The 25,660-nt window shown below is 46.8% G+C and overlaps 1 protein-coding gene across 8 annotated transcripts in view; it reads left to right on the top strand.

Annotated features, from left to right (window-relative positions):
• The window catches only part of CRACDL (CRACD like), a 73,432-nt gene that overhangs the window by 35,383 nt on the left and 12,389 nt on the right, over window positions 1-25,660 (top strand). For 6 of the 8 annotated variants that reach the window (XM_048494529.1, XM_048494531.1, XM_048494532.1 and 3 more), the window contains 7 exons: window positions 3,020-3,096; window positions 6,030-6,198; window positions 8,751-8,886; window positions 9,631-9,792; window positions 11,262-11,330; window positions 17,920-18,147; window positions 19,780-21,334. In XM_048494529.1, coding sequence (XP_048350486.1) covers window positions 3,030-3,096; window positions 6,030-6,198; window positions 8,751-8,886; window positions 9,631-9,792; window positions 11,262-11,330; window positions 17,920-18,147; window positions 19,780-21,334 — 2,386 coding nt within the window. In that variant the 5' untranslated portion in view covers window positions 3,020-3,029. Of the gene's footprint in view, window positions 1-3,019; window positions 3,097-6,029; window positions 6,199-8,750; window positions 8,887-9,630; window positions 9,793-11,261; window positions 11,331-17,919; window positions 18,148-19,779; window positions 21,335-22,331; window positions 22,427-25,660 lie in introns of those variants that run through there. The other 2 variants (XM_048494535.1, XM_048494534.1) reach the window with 2 other exon arrangements.

The following is a 25,660-nucleotide window of genomic DNA, read 5'->3' as shown; positions in this document are numbered from 1 at the left end:
GCAAAGTGATTGTCTAATCTGGAGGTAGGTGTCCCAACGACATGTATTCAGACTGGACTCTCTAATATACACAAAGTTATTTGCTCCCTTTGCAAAACGAGTAGGGATTGGAAATTCAGTTTAGTGCAGAGATTTGGTTTCTGAGATTTAAAATGAGAACTGAATTGTTCTCCCACTAGCAGAAGTTGATTACTAAATTGCTCCATTGTTTGACTGAGCCTATTCAGTGACTCTAGTTTAGTTCCGGCTATTGTTAAAATTGTCCAAAAAGAAGTTCCAAGGTTTTGGAAATAAGCATGACTTTGGCAAGAAGCAAAAATCAGTCAATGGGGCGTGCTGTTTAATTACGCTAGACCAGCCTCGAGGGAGACAGGGGAGTGCATGATTCATTCAAGGCAGCATCTTCAAGTATGTTGTTGAAGTTCCTCTAAAATAGCAAACCTATTTTCCAGGTCAACATCTGTTAGCAGTTCCTCAACTGTGGATCTATCTTGAAAGTAGTTAGCTATTTTACTTTGTTTTTGTTTTTTCTGCCCAGATAAATTGGGGGAGGACCGCCGACGCTTCCTGTTTCCCCATATTTCTCAAACAGAACAATATTTACACAAGGAGAAGTAAAAAATCACATAAACAGCAAAAACTCCTCGTACTTAACTACAGCTGGAGTAATTTACTAACTAAAAACTGCTCAGCAGCGTCGAGATGCAAGCTCATTCCAACTTGGAGGAATTCCAAACATTCAGAGCAACTTCTATTCAAGCTTGATGGAATTATTATAAGACGGCAGAAGGTTAAAAATATGATAAAAGTTAATAAATATTTGGTAAAAGTTAATAAATATTTGGTAAAAGTTAATAAATATTTGATAAAAGACTTGCGGAGAAGGTAAAAGCGTGCTTCCCTCACGCCTGCCGGAACCGGAATGTGTCAGAACCAATATAAATGTAACCAAAACACAAGGGAAACCAAAACAGCATGTTATTAACTAACCCTACTGTATGAAAACCCTGATCTTTTCCCAATCTGCCAGTCTCCTCTTAGCCAGAGCAACGGCCAGCAACTGACAATGGTCTTAACTAGTTGAAACCAGCCTCCCTCTGACTGGTGGAGACCTGTCAGTGTGAGGATTACAAGCGTCACCTTCTTCCATTATCAAACCGGTTGTTGTGTCTACCTTCATACTAGCAGCCTGCTCATCAAAATCAATGGAGGAAAGGATTTGGAGTGTTGTAAATCCATCACAGGTTGAAATATTGATGGTCCTTGCTTAGGAAGGCCGTTTCCGCACAAAGGCGGAAACGGCCGGGTCGGCGTTTCCGACGCTGACCCGACGACGCTGGGACCGTCCGCATGGACGGTCCTGGGAACAGCCGGGCAGCCGGCGCCACAGAGCGCCGGCGCCCGGCCAACCCAGCATGTCCCCGGGCCTCCGGCGCGTCGCCGAGGCCTGGGGACACGCCCCCTTGGCCCTGCGTGCCTGCTCCAGCAGCAGGGTAAAAGGGCGTGTCCCCGGCCTGGCTCCCCACCGGAGGCCCGGGGACAAGGTAAGTGCCGGGTGGGGGAGGTCCCGTGCAGGGTTGCTGCCGCTCACCGGGTAGCGGCTTCACGGGCGGCTGCTTCCCCAAAAAAGAGCTCTGGGAAGCGCTCAGGAAACGCCGGCTTCAGGTCAAGCGGGGCGGTGCGAGGCGTGGCGCTGCTGCGCTTGCAGCTGCGCCCCCCGTGCACAAAGGGGCGGCCTGGAGACGGCCACCTGCCTCCAGGTCAGCCATTTAATGCCCGTGCGGAAACGGCCTAAGTTGGGCCTAAGCCATTTGCACTATCAAAATCAGCACCTTGAATTGTTCCAGAAGTTGAGGAAGTGAGTATATACATTAGAGCACTGATACAATGTGCCTTCCTCATCAGCCCCCATTGGGCTTCTGAACGTTGCATTCAGTGTTCAGAAACTTCTCAGCATTATTAAAGGTTCTGCCACACAATCTTATTGCAGTAGTCTGGCTTGAAAGTGATAAAGGTAAGAAAATGGCTTCCAGACACAGATTCAGGATCAGTCAACACCTATGGAACTGTGTGGAAACCAGAAGTTGAACCCTGTTTATGATGAGGGTCACAGCCTCTGCTAGATCATGGAGTCCAAATATTATTACTTTCATGTTTGCCAGTGCTGTCATCATTTGCCTTCCTCCATTCAGTCCTGTACCTTGGGTAAACAAAAAGGCCAAGCCTTATTTTGTATAAAATTATGTTGAACAGGGAGGCAGCCAGGGATAGCCTGTGTATCACACCATAGGGAAAATTCCAAGCAAATGAAAAGCAGATATTGATTGCTGCCTTCCAGGGTCTGGCTGTCATGGAGGATTCATGGGATCATCACTCAAGGGGATTTGTATATGTGACCAACACTTCACAGTCAATAATATCAATAATTGTGATGGTTGCATTTGCCCCTGTCAGTCTATAGCTTGAGATCTTTAGTCACAATCACATACATGCTCAGAGATGCATAAACCAATTTTTATTTTTCACTTCTTCAGAATTGCCACAATTCTTGTGAGTTTCCCTACTTTATTTACTGTAGCAAATGTTTTTTGAAAATTATCTTAAATTTCACCTAGCTGAAGAAAGCAAACTTACTTTTTTGGTATTACACTTCAACCCAGAGCTGAGCATTCTTCAGCTGACAAAGATCAATGGTCTTAGAAGAGCGTAACTCTTCTAGAATTGCATTGTAAATCCATTGAAATCAGTGGATGTAGAAGGTTGTAACTTTGCTTAGGATTGCAAAGTTAGGCCTGTTGCATGGGATTGTGGCCACTGGTTTGAGTGGCAACAGACCTGGTTGTTGATGATTAAATCAGTTTGCTTTCTGAAACTGCATGCGCTGCAAAAGGCACGATGGTTTAGAGTGCTTCAGGTTTTCTGAACCTTAAAGTTGGTATAATAGGAAAAATATGTCTTTATAAAACATTGATGATAATAATTGTAACTTAAACAGTTAAATGTTCATTTTTCATATTAGTGTCTGCCACATGAGCTGTGCAAGGATAATGGATACCAGACTACAGGAGGCGGAAGGATTTGGTGAGGAAAGTTCAGGTAAAATACTTTTTTAGTGTTATATTTGAGAGAACTTAAGTATTAATGGAAATTGTTAAATTGTAGCTTCTTATTCTAGGGCACTCACCTACTTTAGGAAATATTAACCAATTAATCATAGAAACAAGAATAGATTATTTGGTAAATTAATTCATCAAATTTTCAATACATTTATATATGATTAAACTTTTTTTCTGAGAAACGTACACACTCAGATGCAGTGGTGGAGCGGCAAAGGGACAGGGGGTACATTGTGCACCGGGCACACACCTGGGGGGGAAATCGCCCCCAGCCCCTCCCTCTTTTCCTTGTGCCCCCCGTGCCCCTGGCCCCTTCCCACATTTACCTTAGTTCCTTTTCTTTTTCTAGTACTTTTTCAGGCTGAAAAAAGCAGCCTATTTACAGTTTAGGCTAAAAACAGCCTGAGGAACTACAGTTCCCAGGAGACCTTGGGGCTCAAAAGGTCTCCTGGGAAGTATAATTCCTCAGGCAGTTTTTAGCCTGAACTGTGAAGAGGCTGCTTTTTTCAGCCTGAAAAAGTACTAGAAAAAGAAAAGGAACTAAGGTAAGTGTAAAAAGGGGGCGGGGGGCTGCAGGGGGGGGGGCGCGGAAAAAACACACTGCACACCGGGTGGTTTGGCCCAGCTACGCCTCTGTTCAGTTTATGTTACATCATTTTAGAGGACATGTTTCATCCTGTGTGAAAGGGGAGGAATGCCTGCTTCCTGTGATTTTGAGAAGTAGTTTTGTAAAAATCAGCTTTAAGAACATTGGTACCTGTTCAGTTGGGTACCCTTTTAATCGATTTCACCAATTAATTGAATCATAGCTATATATCTTATTCTGTACATGCTTTCCTATGTTTGTTTCGCCTTAAGCTGAAACAAACAAGGCAAGTTCAGTTGCTTATACTAACAACAGTTTATTATGATGAAAATTCAGAATTTCAGATGTCCTATAAGGAGATTTACTAATTAGCTGATTAATGAATGACCCTTATATGTGGGACTTCAGACCAGAATTATATGTATGGGTGGTTTAAATGTGTGTGTCAACTTGACCATTCTAAAACTGGGTTAATTTCCTGTGGTTCTTGGTTTTCCAGCCTTTTTCTCCATCTGCAATAGTGACAATTTTTTTGAAAACAAAAGTCATTATTAACTGGGTTTTAATCTCGCTTCTTCAAAGATGCACAGACTTGGTGAAATGGAGATGGATTCTAACCTCTGCATAGGGTCAAATTCCTCAGTTCTATTCTTTCCCTATTAAACTTGCATTCATAATTCAATTCCAATCAATAACAGGGATATACTCTCTTCCTTCCACTCAGGACTCTGCCTTCAATATTGTATTTCCTATCCATTTAATTTTAATCAGAAAAAGTATGTGTCAGAAGTGGAAACTTTCTAGCCTCCCTTTCATAATGGCTTGTCATTCCTAGTTCCTTCCCATCCCTTTGCCTCTACCGTGTCCTCTAATTCATGCCCTTTCAGCTTTCTCACTTTCTGTGGCCTCACTCATAGGGTCAAGTTGAGATTTAAGGCTTTTGCTCAGTCAAGGAGCTCATTTTGTGGCTTGGATCAAGTTGATCTGCCTACCTGTTCTAAACCTTCAGCTTTCCCACATATCCTATGGCTCTACTTTTGTGAGAGGTAGTTCACTTAATTACAGAAGTTGCACTGTTTGTCGTCATTATTGGACCTGAGCAGGTAAAATGTTCATGAACATTTTGTGTGCAATCACAGTAGCCCAGCTGAAGACTTGTGAGAACTGTAACACATTAATCTGTATTGTTCAGATTGTTGGGTTCCCAATTACAGAAACGAAAGACAAGCTGGCTGTTTAAGGAAAAAGAAGAGGATATCGTCAAACTTATTTGATAACACTTTTTGTCTTATTTAATATTCAAAATTCAAGCATGTACTATGTTAGTTTATTTAATTATCAACTCACCTTCAAAAGCAATTAGAATCTTGTTCATTTGCTTAAAGAAAAAACGTGTTATCATCAGTAGTAGTAGGTTTGCTTGAGGCCTGTAATTATCCTTTATTATTGCTTGACTTTTGTGTTAATATTTGAAGCAAAACATGGTAACATAATTACCACTCAGATTATCAAGAGTTTATTTTCCAGCGGAGTGAGCTATTTGTGTGTAAATTAACCTTGTGATTTGGTAACAAATCTACCATTATATTTTATTTTAACATTTAGAAGTTTAATGCCAAATTACCAGACTGCAATTTAATTTGTCCTCTGCACTTAAAATGTAATATATACTTCATATTTCTATTATTCTACCACTAACAACCCGTGCTGTTACTCCAGTCTAAGCTCTCTAATTTTAATGGGTTTAATCTGTAGTAACTTTGCATAGTACTGTAGTATAAGAGTCCCATCCAAACGGTGGGGGTGAAAGGCCTTGAGGGAGCAGCAGAGCCTTGTAACAGTGTGTTTGCCCTCCCTCGGATGCCAGTGGAGGGCCATTCCCGGGTGCAGAGCCAACATTAGTCGACTCTCTCCTGGCATTTCGGGCCAGGATTGTGGCGTTCCAGCCTTTGGACTTGGGGCTTTCTGGCTTGGGTGGTGGTGGTGGTTTGGAGCTTTTTTTTGCTGCCCGCACCTCCAGAAAGCCTTTTTGAAGATGGCAGGGTGGCGCCGCATTGGCACCATGTTCTGCCACCTCTGGCTTTGGATGGGGCTGCCCACTTGAATATATAATTAAATAAGCTTATTTTAAGCAGGGTCTACACTCTCACAATCCATTTGCTCAGATAATGGTGTCATGTTGCAATCAATGTAGAGATAGATGTGTGAGTTCAAGAAAACATGGGCAGAAGAAAGGGGGATACTACGCCCTCGCTACATACACCTACCTTATAAAAAGCATTGCTCTGAAATAATCTTTACTCTTTCCTTATTATTTATTTGCTTAGGAAAGAAAAAGTCTAAGTTTAAGTCTATCAAAAAATTCTTTGGGAAAAGGAAAAGGAAAGAGACATTACCATCTTCCGGAAGTGGTAGTTTGAAACTATATCAGTCGGCAAATGATGTCACAGCGCCTGAATCCATGCACATGGGCTATGATTCAGAAGATGAGCCTGAGTAAGTCGCTGAACGCTCTGTCTTGTTTACTGGAATATTGGGGTGGACAAAATATCAGAGGCTCTCTAGGCCCATAGGGTTATGCTTCTCCAATGATTTGTTTTCACATGATGTTTGGACTGGGTCTGGGTAGTCTAAGATGGCCCAAAGGGAATCTTGATCTGTCAGCTTTCAGAAACCCCTGTTCTTTGTAAAACATAGAACTTGCTTTTCTCAACGCCAGTTGTCATCTGTGGATCAAATGCTCAGTAGTCTATCTTGGTTCTTATCTGTACAGGTGTTTACTTCTGTTCCAAATCAAGAAAAGATTGCAATTAAATTTAATTGTTTCAGCTTGGCCAGGGTCAAGTGTGTCATGGTAAAGAACAGCATAGGATGCAGTGGAGGAAGCTGCATCTCAAAGGGGAAATCAACAGAAATTTTGGAGTTTCTTTAGAAAAAAAGGTTTTAATTTTTCCACTTGTGAACATTGGTTGCATGCAGTATATTTTGTTATTTACCATGCAGTAGAACTGCAGTGGAACTGCGAGGCTCAAGTCCAGTAGCACCTTAGAGACCGGTTTTTGGGATATAAGTTCAGCCTTTACTCTCAAAAACCTATACCCTTCAAAATCTTGTTGGTCTCTAAGGTGCTACTGGATTCAAGTCTAGCAGTTCTTTCTAGGCAAATTCTCTTCTTTTCAAAGGAAGCTCAAACTGTATTTTAATGATGCCATTCACATTTAGCCAGATCCTATCAACTACAAACAGAAGGTGTGCATAGAAAGGAATTCTTCCCTCTGGCTCAATCCCTTCCCAGTCCAACTCTGAGGACCAGTTTGGGATGCAGTGCAATGGGCTAGGGCAAGAATGAAAAATCAATATTAAATTCTCCCCTATTGTTGCCCAAGCTTTTGCTGTATTTCCAAAGAAGCTCTCCTCAAGAGAGGAGGGGCATTTTCTGCTGTTGAGCTACAGTCCCATTCATTCCATTCACCTCTGATCTCAAGGGTACTTAATTTTAAGGAGCAGTTTTGGGGGGAATACAAGGCTGAAGGGAGATAGATCCATTCCTTGAATTTCTCTTCACACCTCATAAGATCCAACCTGCTGAACTGTCCCATGATTTTTTTCTTCTACCACAGATCCTTTAGGTGGGGGAAAATCTGATTTTTAACAATACCATTGTAGACATTCTTGCTAGCATAATGTCATTGGTCCCATTCATATTTGTGTTCCCTTGGATTCGTTACTGTACATCTCTATCTGTCGAAAACTATTGTATGCCATTATGGCATAAAATTGAGTCTACCGCTTAAATTATCTTGGATATTTCCAGGCAGGATTGAAATACCACTATTTGTAGTTCTGCCCTATGAACTTCATTTAGGAACAGGGTATTTCTCACATTGGTGAAGTGCTTGACAAATTTCACTATCCAGATTGCCACTGTGCCTAGAAATTTTACTGTGGTGCCTAGTATTTTCAGCAATGATTATATTATGTAGTGTTTTTCAGCAGTTCTCAGTGGATGTTTGAAGGGTTGGACCCAGCTAGCTTTTCCATTAGTGAAAAGGAAAAGGAAAGCATACCCCATGACCACCAAAAGAACCAACCTTAGGATCATGGACAAAGGCCACGTAGGCTTTTGGGGAATTGGCTGAGATGGAACAAAAAAGCTGGCAGGATCAAATCCGAAACTTATTTATCCTTTCACATCAGAAGGCTTTGTTGTATGACATAGAAATAAATGGGCATGAAGTTCTTGTTCTTGTTTGTTTATAAGTTAACTTTACACCTTTTATTAAATTCATTTCTTAATTAGTTGCCTTTTCTACTGGCTCCAGTATTCAGTTAAATTGAAATTGCTTTTAATTATTGAGCAATTATTGAACACAATGGAACTATGAGAAAAATGTGGAGAGCTTAGGCTAGGGTTAGAGGTTAGCTGTTTGTTTTGACAGAGTTACCCCATACGTATTTTTATACTACAAAGCTACTATCATATTTTTTTAACAAAGTTAAAAGAAATTGAGTTTTGGATTAGGTTTTTGGGTAGCAAAGAATAAGTGTGGAACCTTTTCAGAGCTTTTGGCTTCAGCCAGAAGACTTGGCTGCGTGGTAGACCTGGGAATTTTTGTTTCTATCAAGATGCTGTATAAAGCGGCTTTAGATCAGGTGTATATCCCAGAATCCTTTGTAATACTGAAAAGTATGCTGAGTTGCAAGTCTCCATTTGCCCAAGTTTTATGGATGACTGATGTAGCTAAACCCAGACTTCCTCTCCAGCATTCCCTGTGGTGGCATAAAAGATTCTTTGGTTAATCTTTTGGATTGTCCACTGTGTTCACATCTCTTATCCATTCAGTGTTAACTGGTGAGTGTTCTCCCTAAAATTATGGAGACCCAGGCGACTGTGTAGAGTGTCTATGAAATGTATTTGTCCTTTAGTTTTCTCATTTCTTTATTCTCCTATTTTCAAGTTAAGTTTCAAAATTGTAAAAAAATCTAAATATTCAGTAAGAAGGTTAAGAATGAAACACCTGCAATCTTAGCTTTCTGTATTCTTCTAGGATACACAACAGTATTATGGGAAACAGAGCCCTGTCCCATGACAGCATTTTCATTCCCGAGACTGCACAAGAGTCTGCAAGGCCAGTTCGAGTGTTTTCTCAAGAAAATGTTTCTGGTCGAATTAGAGCTTTGCAGGTAATCTAAAATATATATACAATTCATTTTTCTGCAAAGTTTTAACTTGGACAAAGTAGTTTCTTTTTCCTCTCTTGAGAGTAATATGCAAATGGAAATAAGGTAGAGCACATTAAACAGTCATCAGAAAATAGACTATAGAATATAATTAGTAAAAAAAAATTCCTTTTAGGTTAATGTTATGAAGTATTTGGTCACAAAAACAAGAATTGGAAAGGTTCTTTTGTTCGTTTAAATTAATCTCACTGAGCACCCCTGTACGTATAGTGGGAGAATTCTCCCCAAATTAGTGAGTCATTAAGGGGATTGGATGAACACCGTGCTAGTGTAATGAACTCTAGTTGGGGATTATGCTGTATGGCTGGATGATGTGCTTTTCAGGTGCATATCTGATGAGTCACTCTTCACGATGAAAGCATAAGAAAAATGATTAGATCTGGTCTAATTGGTTCTAGAGTCAGAAGAAATTAATTTAGATTGTTATCCTTCCAAGGTTAAAGAGGGCATATTCAGATCTGATCCTGATTAGTTAATTTCATAATGTTCAACTCTTGTCTGCCATATCTGAGGGGAATGTTGCTACTAAGGTTAAGAAGAATTGCTAAAAACAGCATTTGTTGATACACATAACATTTTTATCATGTATGCATGCACTCATGGGAAGAAACAAATACTGTATGTATGATCCAGTTGTTGGGTGAAAGAAGAGATGCATAAAAATGTGCTTGACATGTTTTGTTGCAGTTGAGATTGCAACAGAATTGGAAATTTGGCCGCACTTCTCCTTTTGGAACTCCTTCAAAAAAAATGGATGATGCTGGGATGAGTTCAGAGGATGATGGGCTACCCAGAAGTCCACCAGAAATGTCTTTGCTACAAGAAGGTCTGAATTCCAAAACAGTAAAGGTAGGACAAATTGCAGTGCTAAGAACTTAAGCATGCCAGTCAATAATGTTATTGTAAGAACAGAACAAAAGGAGGGAGGGGGTTAATGTATTCCATTGTGTTTAGTAGTTTAAACTAACTTCTCCCACTGAGCAGAGGATGTCTTGTGGGTGTTTCTCACCATCTAATTGGGGAGGCAGCAAATGCACTCTTTTCTCTTTTCTGGTTGTTATGAGACCATCCATCTTTCCTTAGTTCTTTTCCTTTAAATGGAAGTTTAATTGCTATTAAAATTAAAAAAAAATAATTTCCAGGGGGCGCTAAGTAATATTTTTTCTGGAAAGGGGGCGGTAGGCCAAATAAGTTTGGGAACCACTGCTCTAGGAGATCCCTCAAGATGTCCTTTGCTCAATGGGAGAATGACCATTGGATACTTACTGTGAATGGTTCTTCTCCTCTGAGCTAAGGAGGACATCTTACTCCTCCTAAAGGCCATCGTGACTATCTTAAGACAACTTTCTTTACTTCTGCTTAGTCTCCTTTCATTATTGTTCTTGTTATTGCAAGTTGGATTAGTTGTCATTGTTCTTGATTAGTTTAAGACTGCTTTAGGGAGTTCCTAAACTGAGGAAAAATGGGTGGTATCATCACAACTTGGAAGGAGAAAAAAGTGCATTTCCTGCCTCCCCAATGGTGAAAAACACCCACAAGATATCCTCCTTAGGTCAAAGGAGAAGGACCATTCACGGTAAGTATCCAACGATCACTTTCCATTTTATAGAAACATCCAGTCAAACAAAAGACAGAGATGAATGTCACAGAAGTGGTTAACCAAGAGTTTTGTCCATGCGCCAGAATTTGTGGGTGGCAATTTCTGCATACCCAGTGTGCCTCATCTCATTCTGTTCCTGGCAGTTCTCTGGTCTTCAGGAGTCTGGAAAGGGCTGCAGCAGGAAGGGGGAGGTAGGGCGAACATGTTCTGTGATCAAAGCTCTGCTTCTGGTTTGCTGGGTGTGAGTCAGTAGGTAGGATCCTTCTCTGTTCAAGGCAGGCTATTTAGAAAAGTATACATAAAATAAGGATTCTAAAACACACCTTTGTAGAATATCTTTGGTGTAGACTTACTGGTTATAGCAAATTATTCTGGAATATATTTAGCTATTTGTTTATTTGGACTGGGACACTGTATCTGTGTCAGAAAAGTAGCAGAGCACTTGCAAGAATGACTGATCTTAACCTGTTGATACATTTCAGCAACTTAAGAAACATACAATAATGTAACATTGTTTTACATCAGTATTTTTACATGGAACCTTCTCCCTTCTTGACATTTTTAGAATCCCTACTAATTCTTAAAGCTTTGTAGAGATTCCCACTTGTACCTTACATTTTCTGTATCCTGGTATACTTTGAATAGCATATAACATCTTTGTGTAACTCATTCCACTTTGTCATCTGTCGCTGAATCTTTTCCTCATTCCACCCCACAGTTTTCTGACTCTCACAAGCACCTTAGCTCTTTGAGTTTAACTGGAACAGGCAGTGAAGAAGAAGAACAGGTAACTTTAATCATATATATTATATGTATTTTAAGGGAAAGAAAATTAACACGTAAGGGCACTGATCCCAATCAACCGTGAGGCTTCTATACCTCTATAGAGTTGTACACAAGGAGGGGATTGAACTGCTATCTTCTGTGAGACGTTAACAAAAAGCTCCTTGCCTAAGGGCTGACATGACTGCATGGTTAATATTGGAAGAGTTCATTTATTTATCATACTTTGGCCTCTGATGCCATCAGACAGAGGCAAAATTTAGACGACTAAATTATACCCCTGTAACACAGGGGAATCTTGGGTTCTTGCACATCCTCTCCCAGTTTTCCTTGGCAAGAATTTGCATATGATCAGGCCCAACATTTGTCATATAAATTCTCAAGAGACATGTATCAACCATACTTTTCCACACCATCTGACCACGTGCAGATTTATGCTCTCTTTGAGGGTGCCTTTTGAAGCTTCAGTTGGTATAAAATGTGAGTCTGCATAACTCCTTGGTTGTGACAAACCTTCCTCCTTATTTACTTGCAGACTCTATTCAGAATGTGAGCTACTTCCATTTAAAGCCCTAAACAATATGGGACCAGCTTTCCCCTCCTCCCTCTGCCTGCTACCTTTTTATTTTTTATGTATTAGATCTGGCACTGTAGTTGTTTTGCTGAATTTTACCCATTTTGATCATTATATATAAATTAGGAGGGTTTCAATGTTAATTTGTGTTTTGTTGCTAACAGTTATGAGAGAGTGGCAGTTATTTTTGGTTTCTCTTTTGTTGAATGTCTGTTTTTTAATTCTTGGAAGATGTCACGAGAACCATTTAGGTCAGTTTATATATATTACAAATAAACAGTCCACCATTGGGGAATAGTCCCCTTATTCCTTTCTGACTGCCTAGCTGTTGTTCCCTCTAGCCAATCTGACCCAAGGTCCTTTGGTGATGATGACAATTGGTCTTAAGAGCCCCTGCTCTGAATTTAGTCAGCTCTCAGCCAGCCCAGCATGAGCTAAGATAATTTCTGAAATAACATGCCCCCCAATCTTTGAGTAAAATGAATAGGTGCCTTTCTTTGATCAGCAGAAGACTGAAGTACTCAGTCTGAAGAGTACTTTTAGTAGCTCCTGAAAGATCGCATTTAGATATTCTCATCTGAAAAAGAACTAAAGACAGTCAGCATGTGGGAGATGGAGAGGCCGAGTGCAGCAATGTCAAAAGCATTGTGGATAACAGAACTACTCAGCTCTTTTATTACTTCCTAAGTGACCATTTACTTGATGTACTGAGTGTACTTTTAAATCCGGGGGGTATAGGCAGTGATAATGTCTACTGTTTTTGGCATCACTTTTTCTTTGAAAGTGCTGGTCCAGTGAGCAGAGCACAAGCTGTAAAGCTCCTATTCCTTGGACTTGAAAACCTGCTTTGGCCATGGACAAGTAAACGGACTGTTTTCCTCAGATTCTGAGTGTGGGAAGTTTTAGACGGTAGTCATGTTGGTCTGCAGTAGATCAGTTAGATCTGAGTCCAGTAGCACCTCAGAGGCCAACAAGATTTTCAGGCTGCAAGTTTTCTAGAGTCAAAGAAAGCTCCCTAGGTCAATGGGGGTAATTAGTGATGAGTTGAGCTTCAGCGAGATACGACTATAGGGAATTTTATAAGTGCAATCTTAACTATTGGATGACTGTGGAAATAGGTAATGACTTACGTGTGTTAAACAGGTCACTGAACAAACTCCATCCATAGATAGGATTATGTGTTCCTTCAGATTGCCTTAGGCCGTTTCCGCACGGCCCATTTATGACTGCCTGGGGGCGCCAAAAAAGGCGCCCCCAGGCCGCTGTTCGCACAGGCAGCAGCAGCGGCGACCTGACTCTTCTTCCCTCCCCCCAGGGCGGCGTCAAGCCGCCCTAAACAACAACCCTTTAAAGGGTTGTTGTTGGGGAGGGAGCGTCTTCCCTGCGGCGCGGTGCGAACCCCCCCCCCCCACCCCCCCCCCCCCCCACCCCCCCCCCCCCCCCCCCCCCCCCCCCCCCACCCCCCCCCCCCCCCCCCCCCCACCACACCCACCCACACCCCCCCCCCCCCCCACCCCCCCCCCCCCCCCCCCCCCCCCCCCCCCACCCCCCCCCCCCCCCCCCCCCCCCCCCCCCCCCCCCCCCCCCCCCCCCCCCCCTAACCCCCCCCCCAACCCCCCCCCCCCCCATTAACCCCCCCCCCCCCCCCCCCCCCCCCCCCCCACCCCCCCCCCCCCCCACCCCCCCCCCCCCCCACCCCCCCCCCCCCCCACCCCCCCCCCCCCCCACCCCCCCCCCCCCCCACCCCCCCCCCCCCCCACCCCCCCCCCCCCCCACCCCCCCCCCCCCCCACCCCCCCCCCCCCCCACCCCCCCCCCCCCCCACCCCCCCCCCCCCCCACCCCCCCCCCCCCCCACCCCCCCCCCCCCCCACCCCCCCCCCCCCCCACCCCCCCCCCCCCCCACCCCCCCCCCCCCCCACCCCCCCCCCCCCCCACCCCCCCCCCCCCCCACCCCCCCCCCCCCCCACCCCCCCCCCCCCCCACCCCCCCCCCCCCCCACCCCCCCCCCCCCCCACCCCCCCCCCCCCCCACCCCCCCCCCCCCCCACCCCCCCCCCCCCCCACCCCCCCCCCCCCCCACCCCCCCCCCCCCCCACCCCCCCCCCCCCCCACCCCCCCCCCCCCCCACCCCCCCCCCCCCCCACCCCCCCCCCCCCCCACCCCCCCCCCCCCCCACCCCCCCCCCCCCCCACCCCCCCCCCCCCCCACCCCCCCCCCCCCCCACCCCCCCCCCCCCCCACCCCCCCCCCCCCCCACCCCCCCCCCCCCCCACCCCCCCCCCCCCCCACCCCCCCCCCCCCCCACCCCCCCCCCCCCCCACCCCCCCCCCCCCCCACCCCCCCCCCCCCCCACCCCCCCCCCCCCCCACCCCCCCCCCCCCCCACCCCCCCCCCCCCCCACCCCCCCCCCCCCCCACCCCCCCCCCCCCCCACCCCCCCCCCCCCCCACCCCCCCCCCCCCCCACCCCCCCCCCCCCCCACCCCCCCCCCCCCCCACCCCCCCCCCCCCCCACCCCCCCCCCCCCCCACCCCCCCCCCCCCCCACCCCCCCCCCCCCCCACCCCCCCCCCCCCCCACCCCCCCCCCCCCCCACCCCCCCCCCCCCCCACCCCCCCCCCCCCCCACCCCCCCCCCCCCCCACCCCCCCCCCCCCCCACCCCCCCCCCCCCCCACCCCCCCCCCCCCCCACCCCCCCCCCCCCCCACCCCCCCCCCCCCCCACCCCCCCCCCCCCCCACCCCCCCCCCCCCCCACCCCCCCCCCCCCCCACCCCCCCCCCCCCCCACCCCCCCCCCCCCCCACCCCCCCCCCCCCCCACCCCCCCCCCCCCCCACCCCCCCCCCCCCCCACCCCCCCCCCCCCCCACCCCCCCCCCCCCCCACCCCCCCCCCCCCCCACCCCCCCCCCCCCCCACCCCCCCCCCCCCCCACCCCCCCCCCCCCCCACCCCCCCCCCCCCCCACCCCCCCCCCCCCCCACCCCCCCCCCCCCCCACCCCCCCCCCCCCCCACCCCCCCCCCCCCCCACCCCCCCCCCCCCCCACCCCCCCCCCCCCCCACCCCCCCCCCCCCCCACCCCCCCCCCCCCCCACCCCCCCCCCCCCCCACCCCCCCCCCCCCCCACCCCCCCCCCCCCCCACCCCCCCCCCCCCCCACCCCCCCCCCCCCCCACCCCCCCCCCCCCCCACCCCCCCCCCCCCCCACCCCCCCCCCCCCCCACCCCCCCCCCCCCCCACCCCCCCCCCCCCCCACCCCCCCCCCCCCCCACCCCCCCCCCCCCCCACCCCCCCCCCCCCCCACCCCCCCCCCCCCCCACCCCCCCCCCCCCCCACCCCCCCCCCCCCCCACCCCCCCCCCCCCCCACCCCCCCCCCCCCCCACCCCCCCCCCCCCCCACCCCCCCCCCCCCCCACCCCCCCCCCCCCCCACCCCCCCCCCCCCCCACCCCCCCCCCCCCCCACCCCCCCCCCCCCCCACCCCCCCCCCCCCCCACCCCCCCCCCCCCCCACCCCCCCCCCCCCCCACCCCCCCCCCCCCCCACCCCCCCCCCCCCCCACCCCCCCCCCCCCCCACCCCCCCCCCCCCCCACCCCCCCCCCCCCCCACCCCCCCCCCCCCCCACCCCCCCCCCCCCCCACCCCCCCCCCCCCCCACCCCCCCCCCCCCCCACCCCCCCCCCCCCCCACCCCCCCCCCCCCCCACCCCCCCCCCCCCCCACCCCCCCCCCCCCCCACCCCCCCCCCCCCCCACCCCCCCCCCCCCCCACCCCCCCCCCCCCCCACCCCCCCCCCCCCCCACCCCCCCCCCCCCCCACCCCCCCCCCCCCCCACCCCCCCCCCCCCCCACCCCCCCCCCCCCCCACCCCCCCCCCCCCCCACCCCCCCCCCCCCCCACCCCCCCCCCCCCCCACCCCCCCCCCCCCCCACCCCCCCCCCCCCCCACCCCCCCCCCCCCCCACCCCCCCCCCCCCCCACCCCCCCCCCCCCCCACCCCCCCCCCCCCCCACCCCCCCCCCCCCCCACCCCCCCCCCCCCCCACCCCCCCCCCCCCCCACCCCCCCCCCCCCCCACCCCCCCCCCCCCCCACCCCCCCCCCCCCCCACCCCCCCCCCCCCCCACCCCCCCCCCCCCCCACCCCCCCCCCCCCCCACCCCCCCCCCCCCCCACCCCCCCCCCCCCCCACCCCCCCCCCCCCCCACCCCCCCCCCCCCCCACCCCCCCCCCCCCCCACCCCCCCCCCCCCCCCCCCTCCCACCCCCCCACACCCCCCCTTTCCCCCCACCCTCCCCCCCCCCCATCCCCCCCTCCCCCCACCCCTCAACCCCTTGCCCCCCCCTTCCCCCCCCCCCCCCCCCCCTCCCCCCCCCCCCCCCCCCCCCCCCCCCCTTTCCCCCCCCTCCCCCCCCCCCCCCCCCCCCCCCCCCCCCCCCCCCCACCCCCCCCCCCATCATCTCAATTGTAAAGCCGTGGGGGCGGTAGGAGGCCGTGCGGAAACGGCCTTAGACTTACTATGGTGCTTTACAATTGAGATGGTTTCGATATTCACTCAAGAGTTTGTATGATGGCATACTGAATGCTGCACATAGGTACATTTGAACCAACCCTATAGGACAGATCTGTTCTACTGAGTCCTCCACAAATGCACTGGTGGGACTGCTTAGTCTCTGGAGACCTGTCCTGACGGTTAATCGTGACTGCTACCTCCAAATATCTCAGTACCATGCAAGTAGCAGCAGAGGATTATATGTAAATGTATATTATATTTGTAAGCCGATAGTGGCATTGTCTAGTGGTATGTCTTTGTTCTGGTTTATTCTTGTGGAACTTGTGAATTTGAATTTTTATTGTACAAGATTTTGAGTTTCTTGTGGGGAAAAATAGAGTTAACTGTATTTTAAATAAAATGTGACAAGAATATGTCTACATGAAATCCTTTTGGGTTTGTGAACAGGTCTCTTCTAAGTAACATTTTAAAATATTTATTCTTCAAATGTATTTTTAAATTGCATTTTACATGTGAAGGGGGGCTAAGAAAAATTCAAACACAATTATCCTTTCTTCTAAATTGAGGAGCAAACCAGAAAATTAACAGTGCAATCCTGAGATAAGATATTCCAGCCTAAATCCATTCATTTAAATGGGCTTAGACTGGAGTAATTCTCCTCAGGATTGTACTTTAAACCTCTGTTGCAGAAAGTTACAAAATTTAGAAGTACTCAAAACATATGTTTGTTGATGTAACATTCCAACACTTGTAGGCACTGTTAAAGGACAAATTTGGTTAAACTATTCCAGTTCTACCATGTTATCCTAATGAGAGTTATGCCCTTCTGAGTCCTCTGACATCAAAGGAATTAGAAGAGTTTAACAGGGTGGCATTGTTAGACTTAGTTGCAGATAAGAACAAGCTACACTCCAAACTACTGTTAATATACTTGCCATCACTCTGATTTGCAAGACCTTGAATTCCCAAATCCTTCAGTCCCCATAATTTGTCACTGGCTTTCTAGAGTCTAAATGTCTGTCATCATTTCTGAGTGAAAGGTGTATGGGGGAGGGGAGAGAGGGGCAAGGCAGTTTGTTATAATTTACTAAATGGATATCCTGCCATGTAGTCTCAGCAGTGCAGACAACTTTGTGTTTTACTGCCCATGCATTCTTGTACTACACATTTCTGAATATTGCCATTTGTATTATAAGAAAATGAAAATTTCAAAAGGTTTATTTGCAAATAATATCTTCAGCCAATTATGCAAAGAATAGGAAGTCACTGCATGTGTTGGCTTCCTTATTTGACTACCATGGGGCCAGAGAAGCCCACATAAAGGTCAGATGCATGTGAATTTAACAGCAGATAGTTTTCTACAGAAGAAGAATTAATGTCTGAGTGAGGAAAAACTATATGTGTGAGGGAAGCTGTTATAGCTGCTGGTTCTGTTGCTGATCAATTTGAAAACTTCTGTCAAAAACTGTGACAGTTCTATGTGACATTTTATTCCCCTGTGGTTTTTTGTTTTTTTGTCTAGGTCACAACCAGACCTTGGAGACCCGGTTCTGCAGAAAGCCAGTTATTCCCCAGGAAGTCGAGTGTTAAAATCATAGCTGTATCAACCTCTGATGTCAGCCTCTCACCTCCTGCAGACTTTGATACTCCTCCTGAGTTCACCACTGTCTTGGATAATTCAGCGGCTAAGCACAAGCTTTTAGTGAAGCCACGGAACCAGAGATCCAGCAAAATGAGAAGACCACATTCAGTAATGAAACAAAAAATTCCAAAACATAATGCTCATTACATTCTCTACTCTTATTTATTTATTCTGAAATGTTATTGCTTCGTTATGTTGTTAATGAGAGCTGCATGAGCATTTTTTTCTTGGGAGCTAAATATACTGAAAAGTAGAATGCTTTCAGACAAATAACATGGCCATTTATTGGTGGTACTTGATGCTGTTTTAAATTGTTTTAATTCATTTCTTTCTGGTTTTGTTTTCTACTTTTATTGACCTTTTTTAGGCGGGATATAAATAATTTTTAGGTGGAAAGGTGAAATATGAATAAAATAGCTGCCACAAAAATTGGACTTTGATATAATGCAAATATTTGACTTTGTTTGAATGTTCAGTCGGTTTGAAGAATAGATTGCAATGATATAGGCAGTTAGATATAATATTACAGTGAGATGCTTAATAAACAGATTGCTGTAAAATAATCCAGTGGAGTTTGCCCTACAGTCATATTTACACAAGTTTTCTGAAGCTATATTATAAATACCTCAGAAATAAATTCATGATTTATGAGCTTTCAGAAAGCATTGCTACAACCTGAAACAGAAAAAGAGATGTCAAACATAAAAGATTTCAGGTTGTTACATTTTGTGAGGTAATAGGCTGAAATGACTGATCTGCCCCCTTAAGCCAAGAAAGATATGAAGGAGAATAAGAAATTTGAAATGTTGGCTTATAATTTCCTCCCCATTATGTTCCTCTGGCTCACCATCTCTGTTCAGGATTTTAAGTAATCACAGGATTTTAAGTAATCACATTTTAAGTAACCACATTCCAGAACAGAAATCACATTCAGTTGTGGTCGCCACATCTCAAAAAGGATATTGAAGAGATAGAAAAAGTGCAGAGAAGGGCAATGTGGATGATTGAGGGACTGGAGCACCTTCCTTATGAGGAGAGGCTGCAGTGTTTGGGACTCTTTAGTTTGAAGAGGAGACATCTGAGGGGGTATATGATTGAAGTCTATAAAATTATGCATGGGGTAGAAAATGTTGACAGAGAGAAATTTTTCTCACAATACTAGAACCAGGGGGCATTCATTGAAAATGCTGGGGGGAAGAGTTAGGACTAATAAAAGGAAACACTTCTTCACGCAACGTGTAATTGGTGTTTGGAATATGCTGCCACAGGAGGTGGTGATGGTCACTAACCTGGATAGCTTTAAAAGGGGCTTGGACAGATTTATGGAGGAGAAGTCGATTTATGGCTACCAATCTTGATCCTCTTTGATCTGAGATTGCAAATGCCTTAACAGTCCAGGTGCTCGGGAGCAACTTGGCCATGAGAAGGCCATTGCTTTCACATCCTGCATGTGAGCTCCCAAAGGCACCTGGTGGGCCACTGCGAGTAGCAGAGAGCTGGACTATGTTCTTATGTTCCTTTTTTTCTAATTCATATTAATCTGTGTGTGTGTGTGCGCGCGCGCGCGCCATCAAGTCTACATTGATGTTTTACATCTTTTGAAAACTGCTAGGTCAGGGATTGTCTTCCTTTTCTGGGTGGAGGGTAAACATCTTGTAATTCTACTACCTTAGCTGGGAGCAAATTCAAGTAAGCAATGTTTTGAAGCACAGATTTTAAAAGTATTTTTATTTCTTGCAGAAGAGCTTGTCAGGGTCTCTAAATGACTTGAGCTCTACCCCTGAGGAAGATGAATGTGAAAGGAAGGAGGCAGAGGCAGAGGCTGAGGTGACCCATGAAGGTGTCAGTTCCAGCTGTCAGATCTTGATAGAAAGCACAACTTCCTCAAATAATGCAGAGTACTTTCAGCAACTTGAAATGTCAAAGGGCCTGCAGCCTAGCTTGAGTCACCAAGATGAAAAGTCTCACTCCACTTCTCAGTTGTATGTATCGTTTTCTGAAAATAATTCTGAGGACTGCCAAACAGTGCTAGGATTATTACACACTGTACCATCATTGCCCTCTTCTGAACAGAAGGAGAATATAACCACCTTCCATCTTACTCCAGAACTGGAAACACAAAAAGAGAAAGAGTGCTATAAAACACAAAAGACAGGCTCTGGGAATTTAAGTAGCATTTTAAACCAGGAAAATAAACACATTTCTGATGTGCCTTCCAAGAGCAGCTTGCTGTCTGATAAGAATGTCTCAACCAAAAAAGATATCCTCCCTGCATTAGATGAAACAAGAAAAGATATAGAGAAGGATGTTCCAGAATTTGTTGAAGACATTCCTAGTAAATTATTTTCTTCAGTAACTGATACTGAGAATTCTCAATCACCATGCACAGCTCTTTCATCTCGGAAAGTCACACCTTCTTCCTGGACTCTGGACAAAATGAAACCTACACAAGAGTTCCCAGTATCAGAAAGCAACCCTCCTGCAGCACGTGGTATGTTGATTTTGGGTGGAAAAACTGAGAAAGAGGCCAGTGAGCTGAGTGCCTTGAAAAAATTTTCTGTGTCATCATCTCGAGAGAGGCTAAGGACTGGCAGCTTAAACTTGAAAGAAAATTCAGAATGTGAAAATCCAGTAAATATACAGGCATTGTTGACCAAAATTAAAAACTCCTCACGAAATGAGAAGCTGAATGAGGCAAGCACTTCGCAAGAGAATAAAAGCTGCACTAGCAAGCAGATGTCTCCTCCACAGTCTGAAATGGAAAGCACAGGTGGGGAATTAGGTAGGCAAGTGCCTGAATCACTACCCCAGGCCATCAATCCAGCATCAACGCTGAGTAATTCTGGTAGTGACCTGCCACAGCAGTCAAGTGCTAGCCACTCAGGCTGCGAAGATAAAAATCCATTTCAAGTCAAACTGAGATCGACTTCATTATCGCTGAGGTACAGAGACAGTCCCTCACAGGAATCAAAGGAGACTAAAAGACATAGTGCAGAATTTAACATAGAGAAACAAAGGCTGCCTTCACTTTTATTGAAAGGTGAGAAAGGAGAAGTGAGAAAAATAACAGACATAAATACCGATGAAGCTTTAAACGAAACCTGCAAAACTAAAACAAAGTCCCCTGCACAGTCCAGCATGAAACCTCCATTGCCAAGGAAACCTGCTTTACAACACATTATTACTGGCACCAACACAAACTTAGAAAAGCAGGAAAAGATGATCAAATGCCCAGAATCAAAAAATGAAGAGGAGAAAGGTTTGGAGAAGAAATCTGGTCCTTCTGAAGTGCCTGGTAAGACTTCTGATTTAAAAATAAATAAATAAATGACTTTTGAAGCATACTATACATTGTGTGGGGGAGAGGAGAATACAACTCATTAGGATTCTATAAAGCTCAGTAGCTATTGTCTTTTTTAGTATTATCAACTATGCTCACTTTTTTCAATGTCCCAATAAAAATCAGAATCCAAATAACCAAGGCAGAAATGGCACACATGGTATCAAGCTTTTGAAGCTCCTGCCTCTGTATGACTGTAGCCCTTTATGCCCCCCGCCACTCTGCAAAGCTGGAAAGTTTGTGAACTGGTGTACATGCAGAAGCATTTAGTTGGAATTCTGGGATCATTTAAATCTCAGAGTCTTTGAATCAAGGGAATTTAATTTACATTTTATTATTTAATTCCCCCTGAAATATTTTGATGGTCCTTTGGACATTGCTCACAAGAGCTAAGGTCAATGTTATATGTGCATGTGAAGACGGTAATATCTGGAAGGTTTCTTCTGCTTTCAAGGCTGTGAGTTCTGGCCCCAATTTTAAAAAAAATTTAAATGTTAACCTTCTGTCAGTTCTCCTTTCTAGACATCTTTCCATGTTATAATTGTTTTTGTGTATAGGAATGCTCTTCCAAATTACTTCTGTGAGAACATGGAACATCTGATATGTTCCCCTTCTTGGGGGTAGCTTGTGATACTGTTGTTTATATATTGCCATTAGCATATATACCTTACAATATGAGAGGGGAGGGAGTTCCATGTCTCTGTGCATGTAATCTAAAGCTTGACAAGAGGGGAAAGAATTGAGAGATAAAGGGTATAGAAGAGGGAAAAATAGCAACGGATGATTCTATGAATATACCTGTATGTATGTACACATAATTAATTTTTTTAATTTGCCACTCTAAAGCTGAAGGTAGGGAGTTGCCATCAGTGTTATTTTATTGTATTTAAAGGCAACTGGCAGCCACCTCAAATGGACTGTCCTCAAAAATTGGGTTGCATTTCTCTTTCAGGTGGTTAACGAGGCCAGAAGGGAGAAAGAACAACAGGGTCAGTTGGGAAAGGAGGCAAATCTGGGTTTGTCTCTGCCTAACGTGTGAAATGTCCATGAAAAACAGTTGTTGTTCATAAATGCTGTATATTTATAAATAATCGGCATGCAACAATAAAATATAAGTTTGTTCAGCATTATTAGTGTGCAGGTGGGTCCTGAGGAATACAATAAATCAAGAAATATATCATGAAGAACTAGGTTACAGCTCCAGTCATCCTCAAAAGGAAGTTGTCAGATCTAGTGAACTGTTCCAGGGAAGATAGCAACTTGATGGCTAAAACTTCTCAAGTACATAGTTGTTACTTTCTCCTTCTTGAAGCCCCCCCCCCCCCCAATCAATCATGATTCTGACATGAAACCACTACCTTTATCAAACCTTTTCTCAAACCTCTGTTGACTGGGAGGAAGAAGAGGATTGAAAAGTATGCTGCCCTAAATCAAAATTCTACAGAAATGACAGGGCAATAGTGCATACCCTCAATAATACAGGGAGCCTAGGAATGTTTTATTTTAGAAATTTTATTTATTTAATTATTTATAATCATTTTTATATACTGCCCCTCCCCCAAAGGGCACTGGGCGGTGAACAACACAATAATAGCAATTCAACAATTCACATTAAAACCCCAGTTAAAACAGCAGATTAAACAAATTTATCGGCATCCAGCATAAAACTTCATAAAATTTCATAGGCCCACCCTGGAAAGAACAAACCCAGAGAGTTGGGCCCTGTAAAAGTTAAGGGTCCAGAGTGTAAAGGGGGGAAGAGGAGGGCATACATCAGCGGCCGGCCTCTCCAAACGCCCGGTGGAACAATTCAGTCTTACAGGCCCTGCAGAATTCTCCAAGATCCCGCAGGGCCCGGATAGCTGGTGGTAAAGTGTTCCACCAGGCAGGGGCCAGGGCTGTAAAGGCCCTGGCCCAGGTAGAGGCCAGCCGCATCATTGAGGGGCTAAGGATAACCAGCAAGTTGGCCTCTGCCGAACGCAGAGGCCGCACAGGGATATATGGGGTAAGACGTTCCTGAAGGTACCAAGGTCCCAGGCCGCGTAAGGCCTTAAAGGTAAGTACACACACCTTATAAATGATTCGGAACTCAACTGGGAGCCAATGCAAGCGACGTAACACAGGATGAATGTGTTCTCTGAAGGCACCACCTGTGAGCACACGCGCCGCCGCATGTTGGACCAGTTTCAACTTCCGGATCAAACGTAAGGGAAGGCCCGCATAGATTGAGTTACAGTAGTCTAACCTAGATGTGACCGTTGCATGGATCACCGTGGCGAGGTCCGCCTGGGAGAGGAAGGGGGCCAACCGCCGAGCCTGTCGAAGATGAAAAAACGCAACCCGCGTCAATTCCCTTAAATTAGTGTTCAGCATCCTGGGACAGCTAATTTAAAAGGCTGTTAATATTGGCTTTGCACCATTTTAACATTATACTATTTATAAATTGGCACAAAATAGGTGAGGGTTAATTTTTTACTAGATGCCTTTCTTTTGGTAGAGGAGTGTACAAAGGGGTTGTGTTAGATTTGAACCAGCAGTGCTAGCCACCACACATTGCTGTTAATGATACTTGAGATTATGGCTTGGTTTAAGAACAAGGCTCGAAAGTAAAGCCTTAGATGTGTATATCGGATCCAACCGTGTCTCCCAGGAAGAATAGTCCCAGCTGTGGTATTCAAGCAGCCTTCTCTTTGTGGTGCTCCCTCTTACGATTGCCCATCTGTTACCAATCAGGTTGTGGGCCTGTTCTGTGGTAGGTCCAGTCTTTGGAAATAATGTATCTGAGTGAGTTGTACTGCCCCAAATGAAAACAATATTTATGTTGATGTGAAAAATCACAATCAATTGAAAAAACACTTGCCTCTTCTTTTCTTCTAAGATTTGGATTTTCAAATGATTTGAAAGTGTAACTGTCTTTCTGCTAGATTCAGGGCATACAGTGACCATTTAGAATCCGTAACAGAGCTTAGGGGTGGCGTCAAATCACAGTTGGCTTATGGCAACCTTAGAGGACTTTCAAGGCAAGAAACTTTGGAGGTGGTTTGCCATGGCCTATCTCCGCATGGGCTGAGAGAGTTTTGAGAGAACTGTGACTGGCCCAAGGTCACCCAGCAGGCTTCATGTGAAAGTGTGGAGAATCAAACCCAGTCCCCATATTAGAGTTGCCTTCTCTTAGCCATTACACCACACTGGCTCTTTTCAATCAGATACAACATTTGCATTTTCACTCTTTTTCTTTTACTGCATGTTTGCCTTATAAATCAGTCATGTATATGCTTACTGTGAAGTAAGAATGAATTACTTGTGGTTCTTTACTTACCGGACTAGAAGAGTAACTGGAATATGTTTATGGAAAAGTTCAGTAAGTGATAATGAATATTCTTTGTGCTTTATGTCAGCTGTTCTGCATCAACATTGTGTAATGCCTTGTTAACTAATAACAAAATGTACTTAAAATAGTAAAGCATGAATCTATGTTAATACATTTGGCCACTGTAACACCAATTTTACAGGAAACCGACCTTAAATTTAGAAATAATTGTAGTGGCAACAAGAAAGTGATTTATACCAAGAAGTACTCACTGAGCATCAGTTATAACAATTCCTTCAATACGTGAGGCAGATATGATTGTGCCTACATAGTAGAACCAAGGTCGATTCCCCACTGGAAATTAAATATAGTTTAAACCAAGTTTAAAAATAAACTACACCTTTTCATCAGAGTTTCACCCTCCCCATTGCAGATTTATTCTGCGAAGACATGTAGGGCTACATCAGGTTCTGGAAATGCAGAACTCCCCACAACAAATTGATCTCCATTTTTTGTCTCTCCTGAATGGCTGGCATGCCATGTTTGGGCAAGTCCCTTTTTTCCCTGCAAAAAAAGTGATCACGTCATGACACGATCACGTCATGATGTTAGAATGGCAACACGTTTGCAAGGCTAAACGTTTAAGCTTTTAGGTGAATAAACGAGCGAATGGCTAATAGTTTAAACAGCTGCTCGATCTCCTATGGCAGTGGTGGCGAACCTTTGGCATTCCAGATGTTATGGACTACAATTCCCACCAGTCCCTGCCAGCATGGCCAATTGGCCATGCTGGCAGGGGCTGATGGGAATTGTAGTCCATAACATCTGGAGTGCCAACGGTTCGCCACCATGATCCTATGGAAACCAGCTCACATGTTCTTGTCTCCTCACGCTTGCGCTCTCTGATCCCAAAGGCAAAAACGAAACCAGGAAATCTTGCGCGTGAATTGCTAAGTGCCCAGTGACCACTG

Source organism: Sphaerodactylus townsendi, linkage group LG04 (genome assembly GCF_021028975.2).
Source record: "Sphaerodactylus townsendi isolate TG3544 linkage group LG04, MPM_Stown_v2.3, whole genome shotgun sequence".
NCBI classification, from domain to species: Eukaryota; Metazoa; Chordata; class Lepidosauria; order Squamata; family Sphaerodactylidae; genus Sphaerodactylus; species Sphaerodactylus townsendi.
Note: the sequence above shows the minus strand (reverse complement) of the source record. Positions and strands in the feature narration are given on the sequence as shown.